The 17,550-nt window shown below is 43.7% G+C and overlaps 1 protein-coding gene across 1 annotated transcript in view; it reads left to right on the forward strand.

Annotated features, from left to right (window-relative positions):
• LOC122556251 (cilia- and flagella-associated protein 45-like) overlaps positions 1-17,550 on the forward strand; it is a 176,020-nt gene that overhangs the window by 132,007 nt on the left and 26,463 nt on the right. Inside the window, exon 10 of the mRNA XM_043702882.2 lies at positions 6,026-6,219. Coding sequence (XP_043558817.1) covers positions 6,026-6,219 — 194 coding nt within the window. The remainder of the gene's footprint in view (positions 1-6,025; positions 6,220-17,550) is intronic.

The following is a 17,550-nucleotide window of genomic DNA, read 5'->3' on the forward strand; positions in this document are numbered from 1 at the left end:
TCCTCAGGTCTCATGCTCCTGTATTTGAATCCTCTTGCTATGAAAGTCATCATAACATTTGCCTTCTTTACCGCCTGTTGTACCTGCATCATTTGTTTGCATACTGGTGTACAAGGGCATCTATGTCTTTGTGCCTTCCCCAATTAATTGCCTTTCATATAATAAGCCGCGTTCCTGTTCTTGCTCGCAAAGTAGATATTCTCACATTTATCAGTTTTATTCTTCATCTACCATGCATTTGTCCACTGATTCGACTTGTCCAAATCACACTGAAGCATTTCTGCATCATCCTCACAGTTCATCCTTCCACCCTGTTTTGTGGCATATGCAAACTTGGCCATGTTCAAATGCAATAGGATCTGGACAATATCCAGACTTGGGCTGTCAAGTGGCAAGTAACACTTGCACCACACAAATGCCAGGCAATGACCATCTCCAATAAAAGATAAACTAAACACATCAATACCATCACTGAGTCCCCCTGGGATTTAGAATTGAACATAAACTCAACTGAACTCACAATATAAATACAGCAGTTACAAGAGCAGGTCAGAGGCTAGGAATACAGTAGCATGTAGCTCACCATCTATAAGGCATAAGTCATGGAGTCATAGAGATATACAGCATGGAAACATCCTTCGATCCAACTCGTCCATGCTGACCAGATATCCTAACCTAATCTAGTCCCATTTGCCAGCACTTGGCCCATATCCCTCTAAACCTTCCTCCATCCAGATGCCTTTTAAATGCTGCAATTGTACCAGCCTCCACCACTTCCTCTGGCAGCTCATACCATACATGCGCCACCCTGTGCATGAAAAAGTTGCTCCTTAGATCCCTTTTATATCTTTCCCATCTCACCCTAAACCTATGCTCTCTAGTTCTGGATTCCCCAACCCCAGGGAAAAGACTTTGTCTATTTATCCTAACCATTCCTCTCATGATTTTGTAAACCTCTATCAGGTCACCCCTCTGCCTCTGACATTCCGGGGAAAACAGCCTCAGCCTATTCAGCCTCTCCCTATAGCTCAAATCCTCAAATTCTGGCAACATCCTTGTAAATCTTTTCTGAACCATTCAAGTTTCACAATATCCTTCCAATAGGAAGGAGACCAGAATTGCACGCTATATTTCAAAAGTGGCCTAACCAATATCCCGTACAGCTGCAACATGACCTCCCAACTCCTATACTCAATTCTCTGACCAATAAAGGAAAGCATACCAAAGGCCAATGCTCCCCACTTGCCTGGAAGAGTGTACCTCCAAAAGCACTCACGGGTGGCACAGTGGCTAGCGCTGCTGCCTCACAGCGCCTAGCACTGCTGCCTCACAGCGCCAGAGACCCGGGTTCAATTCCCGCCTCAGGCGACTCTCTGTGTGGAGTTTGCACGTTCTCCCCGTGTCCGCGTGGGTTTCCTCCGGGTGCTCCGGTTTCCTCCCACAATCCAAAAATGTGCAAGTTAGGTGAATTGGCAATGCTCAGTTGCCCGTAGTGTTAGATGAAGGGGTAAATGTAGGGGAATGGGTCTGGGTGTGTTACACTTTGGCGGGTCGGTGTGGGCTTGTTGGGCCGAAGGGCCTGTTTCCACACTGTAAGTAATCTAATCTAAAAAAACGCTTGACACCTTCCAGGACAAAGCAGCCCCCTTGATTGGGAACACATCCACAAACATGCACTCCTTCCATTACTGGCAGTCAGTAGCAGCAGTGTGTACTATCTATTAGGTGTACTGTAGAAATTCTCCAAATTTTCTTATTACACCTTCAAAACCCACAGCCACTTCCAATTAGAAGGATAAGCACATCAGATACATGGGAGCACCATCACCTGCAAGTTCCCTGTATTCTGTCTGTTAGCTGATCATTAATCCATGGTCAGTACATTACATACTATCCAAATGCTGTATCTTTTTCTAACCAGTTTCCTGTGGGAGATTTCACCAAAACCCTTTTGGAAATCTAAGTGTGCTATATCTGTCAACTCTCCTTTTGTAACATCCTCAAAAAGCCCTAACACCTTGCTTAGACATGATTTCTCTTTCACAAATCTATGCTGACTATGCCCAATCAGATTATAATCAGCCAGGTGTCTGTTTATCTCATCCTTTATAATAAGTTCCAGCATTGTCCCCAGTACTGATGTAAGGTTAACAAGTCTCTAGTTCCCTTTTTTTCCTCTCCTGCTCCTACTACCAAGACTGTATAGAACTTTGGAAGATGATAATCAATGCATCAATTCACAATAGCCACTTTATTCAACTTTCTGGGATGAAGGCCATTACATATTTTGGATTTATCAAGCCCCATTAATTTCTACAGTGCAATATTCCTACTAATATTAATTTCCTCCAGCTTCTCATTTTTCCTAACTACTTGGATCTTCTAATTTTTGGAAATTTCTTGTATCTTCAAGTTGAAAACAGACAGAAAATAATATTTTAGCTTCTGTGCCAGTTCGTCATTCCCCATTATAAATCCTCCTGGCTCTCTCTTTAATGAACTCACATCCGGTTTAGCCAAACGTTTCCTTTTTACATTCTTAGATAATGTTTTACAATCTTTTTTGTTGCTTTTTTTTGTTAGATTGCGTTCATGTGTACGTCCTCTTTCCTTATCAGTTTTGTAGTCCTATTTTATGTTCCATATAGCTCCAAATCCTCAGAGTTGCTGCTATTTCTGAAAAATGTATAAGTCTTTTCCTTAACTCCTATGAAATCCTGAGTTTCCTCTGTTGATCACAGTTGACTGACCTTTCAGTTTTTGGACCTTAAAAGAATGTTTGGTTGCTGCAAATCATCAATATGTCTTAAAGTTGTGCCTTTTAATGTATTTTTTCCAATCCACTCCAGCCAATTTATGCCTTATGCTTTCATATTTTCCTCATTTAAATCTTTATTTCAGATTGAATTTGCTCACTTTTAAACAAAATATGAAATTCTATAATATGTAGTCATTCATTGCTAAAGATTCTTTTGTAACTAGATTGTTAATTAACCGTTTGTCATTGCACAATACTAGATCTAAAGTAGCATGTCTTCCAATTAGCTTCTTTAAGTACGGCTACAGAAAACCATGCCCAACACACTGCGGAAACTTGTCCTCCACAGCTTTAGTGCCGAATTGGTTTGGGCTGTCTTTGTGCTTCCTAATGTACTCAAGCACTCCGTTACTATCAATATTACTACACCTTCCTTTCCTTCTTGTCTATCCTTCTTAAACATTAAATATCCTTGTATATTCAGTTCCCAGTTCTAATCACCAGGCAGCTGTGATTTTACAGTAGCAAATATATCATATTCATTTGTATCTCTATTTGTGTCTTTAAATTATTTATCTTGTTCAAAGTTTGTGCGAAGATTTGTAGCTCGGGTGCTCGTTGTTGTGGTTCTGTTCGCCGAGCTGGAAGTTTTTGTTGCAAACGTTTCGTCCCCTGGCTAGGCGACATCATCAGTGCTTGGGAGCCTCCTGCGAAGCGCTTCTTTGATGTTTCCTCCGGTGTTTATAGTGGTCTGTCCCTGCCGCTTCCGGTTGTCAGTTTCAGCCGTCTGCTGTAGTGGTTGGTATATTGGGTCCAGGTCGATGTGTTTGTTGATGGAGTTTGTGGATGAATGCCATGCCTCTAGGAATTCCCTGGCTGTTCTCTGTCTGGCTTGCCCTATGATAGTAGTGTTGTCCCAGTCGAATTCATGTTGCTTGTTGTCTGCGTGTGTGGCTGCTAAGGATAGCTGGTCGTGTCGTTTCGTGGCTAGTTGATATTCATGTATGCGGATTGTTAGCTGTCTTCCTGTTTGTCCTATATATTGTTTAGTGCAGTCCTTGCATGGTATTTTGTACACTACATTCGTTTTGCTCATGTTGGGTATCGGGTCCTTCGTTCTGGTGAGTTGTTGTCTGAGCGTGGCTGTTGGTTTGTGTGCCGTTATGAGTCCTAGGGGTCGCAGTAGTCTGGCAGTCAGTTCCGAGATACTCCTGATGTATGGTAGTGTGGCTAGTCCTTTTGGTTGTGGTCTGTCCTCGTTCCGTGGTCTTTCTCTTAGGCATCTGTTGATGAAGTTGCGCAGGTATCTGTTTTTGGTGAATCCCTTGTATAGGTGTTCCTCTTCTTCTTTTTGCAGTTCTGGTGTACTGCAGTGTGTTGTGGCCCTTTTGAATAGTGTCCTGATGCAGCTTCGTTTGTGTGTGTTGGGGTGGTTACTTTCATAGTTTAGGACTTGGTCTGTGTGTGTGACTTTCCTGTATACCCTTGTAGTGAATTCTCTGTTCGGTGTTCTCTGTACCATCACGTCTAGGAGTAGGAGTTGGCTATCCTTTTCTTCTTCTCTCGTGAATCGGATTCCTGTGAGTGTGGCGTTGATGATCCGGTGTGTTTTTTCTATTTCCATGTTTTTAATGATTACAAACGTGTCATTGACATATCTGACACAGAGTTTGGGTTGAATTTATTTATCTTGTTGCAAATGTTGTGTGCTTTCAATGTAGGGTGCCCTTGAATTTTCCACGTTTGATATCTTTTTGACTTCAGTCTGAAGCTTACTTGATGTTCAGTTTTGTTTTTCCTATCTCCCTATCTCCCAAGTATCTTTTTAACTTTCTTTTACCAACTTGACTTCCTTCCAGTTTGGGTTCTCCCTCAGGTTTAATCTCCTTGAGCAGTTAGTATAAATCCACCCCAACAGTTGTAGCAAATCTCCATGAGTTTTGAGTCCCAATCCCATTAAGTTGTAGCCCCATTTAGTTTGTACAGGTTCCGCCTGCCCCAGAACCAGTGCAAATTCTTTAGAAATCTGATGGTCTCCTTCCTATGCCTGGTGTCACACAACAAATGTAAACAATGAATTCTTCTATTCTTATGCATACTAGCATGTGGCACTAGGAATGATCCTCAGATTACTGCTTCTGAAATCCCATTTTTTAATTTCCATCCTTCCTAACTTCCTGAGGTTTTTCTCCAGGACCTCATACTCTTCTATCTATGTCATTAGTACTAATGTGGGCATGATGTCTAGCTGGCCTCCCTCCCTCAGAAGGATATTGAATGACTGCTTTGTGCCACCATTGACACTGGCACCAAGGAGGCAGCACATCATCTTGGAGTCATGTTTGCTGCTACAAAAACACTTGTCTGATCCTCTGACTGTGGAATCTCATATGACTATTGCCATTATATTCTTTGCTCCTTCCCTGTACAGTTGGGTGATCCATGGTGCCATGGGCTTGGCTCTGGCTGCACTTCCCTGAGTGACTATTGCTTTCAGTAGCTTCCAAAATGGAATATCGATTAGCATGCAAAGTTGACTTAATTGTTTACTGCAGAGAAAAGGTCAGTTCCTCCTTCCATTTTAGCAATCTAAAATTTGCTTTTGGGCAAACATTCACACCCATAATTTGTTTGGCTATTTGAGAACCAGGTATATATTTGTTGACAGGTAGAAAGCTGTTGTCTTCAACAAGTGGTCACCACTGGACAGGCCACTCAGCTACGTATTGTTAGGCAAACTTTATTTTGTGCATACTCTCTAGCTCCTGTAGTCCTTTCCTCACTGCTTGTATACGCAAATGGACAAACAGCATTTATAATGAGTGTCAGCTAACTGCTTTTAAAAAGTGCAGCAATCCTTTCTTCAATCTTTGGTTTTAAAAACAGTCCACTTTCCTATATCAGTTCACAATCAAAAATACAGCAAAATCAAAACATAGAGAATAGGACCAGGAGTGGTCTATACAGCTCTTTGAATCTGTTCTGCTATTCAGACTGATCTTAGCTGGTCATCCTACTCAGAACCCAGTACTCATTTTTATGCCATATCTATTGAACTATATCTAACTCTTTCTTGAAAACATTCAATAATATGGTTTTAAGGGAGAGTCAGGGTGGAAATGTCTGTCTGAGAGAAATAGAGAGCTTTTGGATACTAGTCTGTGTATTGGTGTCCCCCGAGAGACAATTGTGAGACACCGTTACATGAACAAATACCGCACTGAGACACTCTCTCAGCTTTTGTTTTCCTTATTCTCTCTTTCATAGGATGCTCTACGAGCAAAAAGAAGCCAGGAAGCTGCAGAACGGGAATGGCGCAGGAAGGAACTAAAGGACGAGCGGAAAAAAGCAGAGGTAACAGCAATGCTGAAGAAGTCTCGCTCGGATCAAATTCGGCACAAGCAGCATTTCCTGGCTGTGCAAGCAACTAAGGAACGACAGGAATTCGAGAGAGTCCTCAAGTAGGTCACTCAAGATCCTAGAATTCAAATGCAATCCAGGTCATGCATTTTCTTTACCATGTATCGGATGCATCCTGCAATATTACAGTAATTGATTGTACAGAACTTAAGCATGTTGAAAAAAAGATGCATTTTGTCAAAGCTTTATATTGTACTCATCAATACATGGTCAAGGATATAAATTTGAGGGGGAACAAGTTTTATGCTTATGAGAAGAAAGTGCTAACGTTGGCAAGTGAAATCTGATCAATAGAAATGTTGCCGTGTAGAATGTACCAATTATATGATGACTGGCAGTTAACTTCCAAGTTATGTTTAAATTTAAATCAGGTAAATTGATTTGAGTGTTTAAGCGTTGCTTTTTTGAATGGATAATGGAATAGCTGCCATCTGTTTTGTTCAATTGAAACAGATGTGATGTGTGTACATGTTCTTCCTGTTTGCAAAGTACAGGGATCTGTGTATCAAAATAGCTCCCAGTACATGCAAGTGCCTTCCACAACAAGTCTAAATGACAATCCTAAATTAATCTTAAGAATCATTCATAGTTGCACAATTGCAGAATCACAGCTTACTGTGCTTTGTGTTTTGCAAGCACGGGCTAGTTGTAAAGTATACCATTCATCCCTTGCCCATTGCAAACAGTTGAAGGTACATGCAATTCAATACAGTCTGTTAGTCTTTGTGACGTAAACCCCTAACATTGCATTGGCACCATATCAGACACCATGTCCTTGCAACAGGCAAGGCACTGACTGTGCCCAAACTGCTTGCAAAACTCACATCACAGGATATAATCTTTCCAGTCCCCGAACAACGTGAGCACTGGTGAATTAGCAGGGAAAATAGGGTGGATATCCACACCAATGTCCCTCTCATTCTCTGAACTGAAGTGACAATAAATTACTATTCTATATCCTTGCCTTATTTGTTTTCCCAAAATATATCATTTCACACTTTTCAAGAATAAATTCTATTTGCCCAACCCATCCATATCATCCTGTAGTCTAAGGCATTCTTCCTCATAATTTACTATGTCATCAATTTACATGTCACCTACAAACTTACTGAGCAAACCTCCTACGTTTGGATTGAAACAATGAAGACAGAGTCGTATACGAGAGTTTTAGCATTAGGCAAAGGTAATTGTACAGGCTTGAAGAAGGAGTTAGCCCAAGTGGATTTGGCAAAAATATAAAAGGTAGGACAGTTGAAGAACAGTGGCAAATGCTCAGGGAAATACTATAAATGAAAAGAAAAAAAGCGAAGATGAACTTTGAAAGAAAATGAGCATAAACGTAAGCACTGACACCAAAAGCTTCTGTAAGTATATAAAAGGGAAGTGAAAGTATATGTTGGCCCTTTAGAGGATGAAAATGGTGAGGTAATAATGGGAAACTCAGAAATGGCAGAGGCACAAACCAATACTATGCATCTGTTTTCATTGTGGAGGATGATAATTTCTTCCCAAACACTGCAGTTACGACAGAGAGACTTGGTGAAATTACTGTAACTAAGGAGAAGATATTAAGGAAACTGATGTTTTCAGTTAAGTCAGATAAGTCCCTGGGGCCTGATGACCAACACCCTATGATATTAAAGCAAAATAGTGGAACCCATTGGTTATGATTTTCCAAAATTTCCTGGATTCTGGAAAGGTGCCAGTGGATTGGAAAAATGCTAATGTGACACCCTTATTCAAAAAAGGAGATAGACAAAAAGTGGAAAGTATAGACCAGTTATTTTGACTTCTGTAATGGGGAAGTTGCTGGAGTTGACCATAAAGGAGGAGATAACTGACCACTTGGAAAAATAGAACTCAATTCACCAGTGTCAGCACAGTTTCATGCTTGACAAACTTGCTGGAGTTCTTTTAAGATGTAATCAGCAAGGTAGGTAATGAGGATTTGGTGGATGTGGTATATCTAAACTTTGAGAAGGCATTTGACATAGTGTCTCAGAAAATACTGATCCAGAAGGTTAGATCCCAGAGGGTTAAAGGTTGAATATCGGCTTGGATAGAGGATTGGCCGATTGATAGAAAGCAGAGAGTTGGGATAAATGGGTTCTTCTCTGGATGGTGAACTCTAACTAGTGGGGTGCCGCAGAATTCAGTTCTCGGACCTCAATTATTTGCAATCTATGTAATTGATCTGCAAACAGGGACAGAATGTAACAGCAAAATTCACAAATGATGCTAAAATAGTGAGAAAGCAGGCAATGATGAGGAAATAGTTTATAGATCAATATTGACAGGCTGGGTGAAATGTCCGGAATCTTGTAGATGGAGTTTAATGTGGATAACATTAAGCTATTATTGAGAAAATAATAAAAACTCAGGTTCTAGACATGAATGTAGGAGCACTTCGAGTCCACTTTGTAATTTAACGATTTGGAGATGCCGGTGTTGGAGTGGGGTGTACAAAGTTAAAAATCACACAACACCATGTTATAGTCCAACAGGTTTAATTGAAAGCACTAGTTTTCAGAGCGCTGATCTTTCATCAGGTGGTTGACAACCTGAGTTGGACTGAAAGGTCATTGTCCATCTCTATGGGAGATTAAGTTCCCTTGTTTAAGAAAGGAAGAAAGCATACTCCAGGAAATTATAAGCTGGTGAGACTGACATCTGTGGTGGGGAAGCCTTTGGAGAAGATACTGAGGGGCAAGATATATGCACATTGGAAGAAAATGGGCTAGTTAGTGACAGGCAGCATAGTTTTGTAGAGGGAAGGTCATGTTTCACTAACCTGATCAAATTTTTTGAAGAGGTGACAAAGATAATTGATGTCAGAAGGGCTGCAGACGAACTTTAGTAAGGCATTTGATTAGATTAGATTACTTACAGCGTGGTAACAGGCCCTTCGGCCCAACAAGTCCACACCGCCCTGCCGAAGGCAACCCACCCATACCCCTACATTTACCCCTTACCTAACACTACGGGCAATTTAACATGGCCAATTCACCTGACCTGCACATCTTTGGACTGTAGGACGAAACCGGGGCACCCGGAGGAAACCCACGCAGACACGGGGAGAATGTGCAAACTCCACACAGTCAGTCACCTGAGGCAGGAATTGAATTCGAAAAAGTTTGATAAAGTTCCACATGGCAGCTTAGTACAAAAACTAAAATCACATGAAATTTGGAGAGGGCTGGTTAGATGGACACAAAACTGGCTTGGTCAAAGAAGAAAAGGGTAGTGGTGAAAGGGTGTTTTTCGGAATGGAGACAGGTAACTAGAGTGTTCCACAGGGTTCAGTCTTAGGTCCTCTGTTGTTTGTAGTGCATAATGAGCTGGAGGAAAATGTGTAATAAGTTTACAGATGACACAAAGTTTGGTGGAGTTGCTGACAATGCCGACAATTGTGAAAGGGTACAAGATACAGATACATTGGCAACGTGGGTACAGAAATGGCAGATGGAGTTTAATCCAGACAAATATGAGGTGATGCATTTTGGAGGATCGAATTTAGGTGGGCATTATACTGTAAATGGCAGAACCCTTAGGAACATTAGCATACAGATGGATTTAGGTGTGCATATCCACAGTTCCCTAAAAGTGACAACACAGTTGGCCAAGGTGATTCAGAAATTTATGGCATGCTTGCCTTCATCAGCCAGGGTATGGAATACAAGAGTTGGCAAACCATGTCGCAGTTTTATAAAACCCTTCTCAGGCCACATTTGGAGCATTGTGTGCAGTTTTAGTCACCATATTACCAGAAGGACATAGAAGCTTTGACAAGAGTGCAGAGAAAGTTCACCAGGATGTTGCTTGGTCTCAAGGGCATTTGCAATGAGGAAAGATTAAAAAGGCTACATTGTTTTCACTGGAAAGATGGCAGCTGAAGGGGACCTGATAAAGGTCTACAAAATATAGAGATATAAATAGGGTGGATAGTCAGAGGTTTTTTTTCTCAGGGTTGAAGCTTCAATTACAAGGGGGCATAGGTTCAAGATGAGGAGGGAAAGTTTAAGGGCTATGTGCAAGGGAAATTTTTCACACGGAGTGGTAGGAGCATGGAACACACTGTCAGGAGAGGTGGTGGAAGCAGGCACATTGGCAACATTTAAGAGGTATCTGGATGGTTACAAGAATTCAGAGGGAATAGACAAATACGCACCAAATAAACTCAGAAAGTTTGTTTTTTGGTTTAGTTAGGGCACGATGATCACACAGACTTGTAGAGCTGAAGAGCCTGTTCTTGTACTGTATTTCTGTTTTGTCCTTTTTCTTTTATATTAATAGAAGACAGAGACCAAAAAAGAAATTTCTGAAGAAACTAGCAGCATCTCTGGAAAGAAAGCAGTGTTAACCTTTGAAGACAGCTGACTCTTCATCAGAATTGAATAAAAGACAAAGCTAGGAAAAGCGGCAAGGGGAGGGCATTTTCACGCTGGCATCCTGTTTTTGAAGAAGTAACAAAGAAAATTGATGAGTGCAGAGCAGTAGATGTGATCTATATGGATTTCAGTTAGGCGTTCGACAAGGTTCCCCATGGGAGACTGATTAGCAAGGTTAGATCTCATGGGATACAGGGAGAACTAGCCATTTGGATACAGAACTGGCTCAAAGGTAGAAGACAGAGGGTGGTGGTGGAAGGTTGTTTTTCAGACTGGAGGCCTATGACCAGTGGAGTGCCACAAGGATCGGTGCTGGATCCTCTACTTTTTGTCATTTACATAAATGATTTGGATGCGAGCATAAGAGGGAGAGTTAGAAAGTTTGCAGATGACACCAAAATTGGAGGTGTGGTGGACAGCAAAGAGGGTTACCTCAGATTACAACAGGATCTTGACCAGATGGGCCAATGGGCTGAGAAGTGGCAGATGGAGTTTAATTCAGATAAATGCGAGGTGCTGCTTTTTGGGAAAGTAAATCTTAGCAGGACTTATACACTTAATGGTAAGGTCCTAGGGAGTGTTGCTGAACAAAGAGACCTTGGCGTGCAGGTTCATAGCTCCTTGAAAGTGGAGTCGCAGGTAGATAGGATAGTGAAGGCAGCGTTTGGTATGCTTTCCTTTATTGGTCATAGTATTGAATACCGGAGTTGGGAGGTCATGTTGCGGCTGTACAGGACATTGGTTAGGCCACTGTTGGAATATTGCGTGAAATTTTGGTCTCCTTCCTATTGGAAAGATGTTGTGAAACTTGAAAGGGTTCAGAAAAGATTGACAAGGATGTTGCCAGGTTGGAGGATTTGAGCTATAGGGAGAGGCTAAACAGGCTGAGGCTGTTTTCCCTGGAGCGTCAGAGGCTAAGGGGTGATAGATGCAAAGCCAAATTATCAAGATGACACAAACAATCTGCAATAGATTGAGATCAGTTAAGTGAGTGGTCAAAATCCTGCCAGATGGAATATAATATGAGAAATATGAGTTTATGCATTTTGGCCAGAAGAATACAGGAGCTAAATAGTATTTAAGGAAGACAACAAAAAGCTTCAGAACAGAGTAAGTTGTGAGTCTCTTGTGCATGAATCACAAAAAGTTAGTATCCAAATTCAGTGGGTAATGAGTAAGGTAAATGGAATTTTGGGATTTATTTCAAAAGAAATGGAAAATGAAATTAGGGAGGTTTTATTAAATCTACAAGATACTTGTCAGACCACATTTGGAATTCTGTGAATAGTTTTTAGTCCCTTTTCTAATGAAAGATATACTAGCAATGGTGCCAGCCCAAAGAAGGTTCACTTTGCTGAGACCAGGTATGGAGAGAATCTTATGAGTAATATTGAGCAGATTAGACCTGTACACATTGGACTATAGAAGAATGAAAGGTGACCTTATCAAAGCATCAAAATTCTTAGAGGATTTGACAGGGTGGTTGCAGAGAGATTGTGGGAGAGTCTAGAACCAGAGGAGGACCTCAGAATGAGGTGTACACTTAAGACAGAAATGCGGAGGAATTTCTTCTCTCAGGGGATTGTGTATCTGTGGAATTCTTTACCATTGCGTGCTTCTGTTACTGACATAAAATATATTCATATTTGAGATAGAAAGGTTTTTAATCAGTAAGGGAATGAAGGATACGTGGAAAGAGCAGAAAAGTGGATTGAAGGGTTATCGTATAGATCTCATTTAATGACAAATCAGACTCAATGGACTAAATGACCTATTTCTGTGCCCATGTTTTATGATCTTATGAACCTGTAACCTGAAGGAGTGCATGGTCATCTTATCCTTCTGGCCATCATGCTGACAGTTGTGCTAAACTTTTATGCGACTGGATGCTTCCAAGCATCTACTGGGGATCTTTGTGGGATCCCAGAACCCACGACCCACAAATAAATCAAAACTGTTACCAGTACATTTTGTGATCACACCACTTTGCATACTTCTCTAGGATAAGGTCAATGCGACAGTCCATCAGAAGGCCTTAGCAACATGTCTAAGTGTTGTATACTGTACACACATTACATTATGTGCAACCTATCATAGCATGGATGATTTCATGACAGAAAATTATTACAAGACGTAATGCTTTTCAGCTTCTTCTGAGTGACACATGGCAACATGTTCTCATTTTTTATAATCCTTTTTGTGTGTCTTTCACCTTTCCCACATTCCCCTCATTCCCCTTTTCTAATTGTTAATGTTCCTAAGCATGTGCCTTTGCAAATTACCAGGCTCTTGTTGTTCCAGGGGGATTGTGATTTATGTAACTCCATCCCCTGTACCTCATTGCACCTTCTATTGCACAGTGCACTCCCACTGTTTGATCTCTAACTGCCTCCTTTCAATATTATCCTTCTCTCAGCAACACTGCCCAGTGAAGCCCAACACCAGACTGGAATTTGTTTCTTTCCCAAAACTCCATAGACTGTCCTCTGATAAAAAAACTTAAACACTTAAAACCCAAGACCCCAACTGACACAACCCCACCCCACTTAAGGCTGACTGTGCTCCCTGCCCTGGACTGACTAGGCTGGACAGTCCTGGCTGAGAAGAGCTGGAAATGTGTTGCTGGAAAAGCGCAGCAGGTCAGGCAGCATCCAGGGAACAGGAGAATCGACGTTTCGGGCATAAGCCCTTCTTCAGGAATGGGGAAAGTTTGTCCAGCAGGCTAAGATAAAAGGTAGGGAGGAGGGACTTGGGGGAGGGGCATTGGAAATGCGATAGGTGGAAAGAGGTCAAGGTGAGGGTGATAGGTCAGACTGGGGTGGGGGCGGAGAGGTCGGGAAGAAGATCTCAGGTTAGGAAGGCGGTGCTGAATTTGATGGATTTGACTGAGACAGGGTGGGGGGAGGGGAAATGAGGAAACTGGTGAAATCCGAGTTCATCCCTTGTGGTTGGAGGGTTCCTAGCCGGAAGATGAGGCGTTCTTCCTCCAACCGTCATTTTGTTGTGGTCTGACGATGGAGGAGTCCAAAGACCTGCATATCCTTGGTGGAGTGGGAGGGGGAATTGAAATGTTGAGCTACAGGGTGGTTGGGTTGGTTGGTCCGGGTGTCCCAGAGGTGTTCTCTGAAACGCTCCGCAAGTAGCCGGCCTGTCTCCCCAATATAGAGGAGGCCACATCGGGTGCAGAGGATGCAATAGATGATATGTGTGGAGGTGCAGGTGAATCTGTGGCGGATATGGAAGTTTCCTTTGGGGCCTTGGAGGGAGGTGAGGGGGGAGGTGTGGGCGCAAGTCTTGCACCTCCTGCGGTTGCAGGGGAAGGTGCCGGGAGTGGAGGTTGGGTTGGTGGGGGGTGTGGATCTGACGAGGGAGTCACGGAGGGAGTGGTCTTTACGGAATGCTGATAGGGGAGGGGAGGGAAATATATCCTTGGTGGTGGGGTCCGTTTGGAGGTAGCGGAATTCAAGGACCGCAATTTCCCCCCCGACGTGGTCGACGATGCCCTCCACCGCATCTCTTCCACTTCCCGCTCCTCCGCCCTTGAACCCCGCCCCTCCAACCGCCACCAGGACAGAACCCCACTGGTCCTCACCTACCACCCCACCAATCTCCACCTCCACTCCCGGCACCTTCCCCTGCAACCGCAGGAGGTGTAAGACTTGCGCCCACACCTCCCTCCAAGGCCCCAAAGGAAACTTCCATATCCGCCACAGATTCACCTGCACCTCCACACATATCATCTATTGCATCCTCTGCACCCGATGTGGCCTCCTCTATATTGGGGAGACAGGCCGGCTACTTGCGGAGCGTTTCAGAGAACACCTCTGGGACACCCGGACCAACCAACCCAACCACCCTGTAGCTCAACATTTCAATTCCCCCTCCCACTCCACCAAGGATATGCAGGTCTTTGGACTCCTCCATCGTCAGACCACAACAAAACGACGGTTGGAGGAAGAACGCCTCATCTTCCGGCTAGGAACCCTCCAACCACAAGGGATGAACTCGGATTTCACCAGTTTCCTCATTTCCCCTCCCCCCACCCTGTCTCAGTCAAATCCATCAAATTCAGCACCGCCATCCTAACGTGAGATCTTCTTCCCGACCTCTCCGCCCCCACCCCAGTCTGACCTATCACCCTCACCTTGACCTCTTTCCACCTATCACATTTCCGACGCCCCTCCCCCAAGTCCCTCCTCCCTACCTTTTATCTTAGCCTGCTGGACAAACTTTCCTCATTCCTGAAGAAGGGCTTATGCCCGAAACGTCGATTCTCCTGTTCCCTGGATGCTGCCTGACCTGCTGCGCTTTTCCAGCAACACATTTCCAGCTCTGATCTCCAGCATCTGCAGACCTCACTTTCTCCTGGCTGAGGAGAGCCAGATACCCCCCTGAGTCTAAACAAGATGAATTGCCTCTACCTGAATGCAATGGGAACCTGTTTACCACTGCCTGTGATTATAATGTAAATATTTGGATACTGAATGTTGTCATAAAAGTGCACTGCGTTCTTCAGTACGATGCAACTCACATCTTATGACCTGTGACAATTCACAGGGATATTATCAACCAAATCTTGACATTAATTCACATAAGGAGATATTAGAGCAGATATCGTAGTCAGAAGGAGGTTTTTAAAGAGTGTCTGTGATCCTCAGACCAGTCACACTCAACCTACTGGAGTGACCATGGCCTACCCACCCTCCCAGACTGTGTCAGGACCATGTGCCCCTGAAGCTCAATAGGGATTGGTCCTAGTTGATCAGCAGATGTGTCCATTTGCTCAAAGCTGAAGCAGTGTGAATGCTGGTGTCAAACAAAGCCATATCCATTCCATTACACATTGAACTATAACAAGCTGCAGGAGAAACTGTGGACTGCAGATGCTGACGATCAGAGTCGAAAGTGTGGTGCTGGAGGGACGCGGCGGGTCAGGTGGCATTCAAGGAGCACGAGAGTTGAATGTTGGTTCCTGATGGGGGGCTCTTGCCCAGGGCATCGGTTCCCCTGCTCCTTGGTTGCTGCCTGATCTGCTGTACTTTTCCAGGACCACACTCTTGACTATAACAAGCTGCTGCCTTCTCTGTCTCACTGAACAGCAAATACATGTCACAGAGGATGGTAGCTTCCAGTTCAGAGCCATAAGAATCATAGAACTCTGACAGTTTGGAGGCAGGCCATTCAGCCCATTAAGTTACACCAACCCTCAGAAGAGCAAGCCCCTAGACCCACCCTATCGTTGTCACCCTGCATTTCCTGTGGCTCTCCTGCACATCCCTGGACAATTCAACATAACCAATCCACTTAACCTGCAAATGTTTGGTCTGTGGAAAGAAGCTGGAGTGCCGAGAGAAGACCAGCACCGGGAGAGTGTGCAGCCTCCACACAGACAGTGCCTGAGGCTGCAATTGAACCCGGGTCCCTGGTGCTGCAAAGCAGCAGTGCTAACTGCTGAGCCACCGTGCCACCCTCAGCTAACCACTGAGCTATAAGATGATTGCTGTGTCACGGCGGGGAAATGTATTTGTGGGTCCCTGTGTGCGTAGTGACCTGGCAGAAACATGCCAGTGGTAGGTGACCCTGAGCTCCAGAGTGAAGTCTGTGGGGCTGAACCAGTGACAGCAGACCCAGGGGACAGCTATGAAGAAGAAAGATGGTAAGGACAAGCCAGGGAACTATAGATCAGTGAGCTTGATGTCGGTGGTGAGCAGGTTGTTGGAGGGAATCCTGAGGGACAGGATTTACACACGTTTGGAAAGGCAAGAACTAATTAGGGATAGTCAACATGGCTTTGTGCGTAGGCAGTCATGTCTCACAAACTTGACTGAGGTTTTTGAAGAAGTAACAAGGAGGATTGATGAGGGCAGAGCGGTAGATGTGATCAATATGGACATCAGAAAGGCGTTTGACAAGGTTCCCCATGGGCGACTGTTTAGCAAGGTTAGATCTCATGGAATACAGGGAGAACTAGCCATTTGGATACAGAACTGGCTCGAAGGTAGAAGACAGAGAGTGGTGGAGGAGCGTTGTTTTTCAGACTGAGCACCATTTTCATAGGATCCCAACAGTGCAGAAACAGGCCCTTCGGCCCAATAAGTCTACACCAACCCTCCGAAGAGTAACCTACCCAAACCCATTCTCCTACCCTATATTTACTCCTGACTAATGCACCTAACCCACACATCCCTGAACTCTATGGGCTATTTAGCGTGGCCAGTTCACCTAACCAGCACGTCTTTGGAGTGTGGGAGAAACCAGAGCACCCGGAGGAAACCCATGCAGACATGGGGGAGAATTTGCAAACTCCACACAGACAATTGCCCGAGGCTGGAATTGTACGGGTCCCTAGCACTGTGACGCAACAGTGCTAACTACTGAGCTACCATGTTGCCTCACTGGAGGCCTGTGACCAGTAGAGTGCCACAAGGATTGGTGCTGTGTCCATTACATTTTGCCATTAATATAAATGACTTGGATGTGAACATAGGAGGTATAGTTAGTAAGTTTGCAGGTGACACCAAAATTGGAGGTGTAGTGGACAGCAAAGAAGGTCACCTCAGATTACAATGGGATCAGATGGGCCAATGGGCTGAGAAGTGGCAGATAGAGTTTAATTTAGGTAAATGCGAGGTGTTGCATTTTGGGAAAGCAAATCTTAGCAGGATTTATACAAGTAATTGTAAGGTCCTGGGGTGTATTGTTGAACAAAGAGACCTTAGAGTGCAGGTTCATAGTTCCTTGAAAGTAGAGTTGCAGGTAGATAGGACAGTGTTTGGTATGCTTTCCTTTATTGGTCAGAGTATTGAGTATAGGAGTTGGGAGGTCATGTTTACAGGATGTTGGCTAGGCCACTTTTGGAATATTGCGTGCAATTTTGGTCTCATTCCTATCGCAAGAGTGTTGTGAAACCTGAAAGGATTCAGAAAAGCTTTGCAAGGATGCAGCCAGGGTTGGAGGATTTGAGCTATAGGGAGAGATTGAATA

The sequence above is a fragment of the Chiloscyllium plagiosum genome, unplaced genomic scaffold, assembly GCF_037043375.1.
Source record: "Chiloscyllium plagiosum isolate Xiang-an unplaced genomic scaffold, Cpla_swu_hap1 HiC_scaffold_9, whole genome shotgun sequence".
Classification (NCBI taxonomy): domain Eukaryota; kingdom Metazoa; phylum Chordata; class Chondrichthyes; order Orectolobiformes; family Hemiscylliidae; genus Chiloscyllium; species Chiloscyllium plagiosum.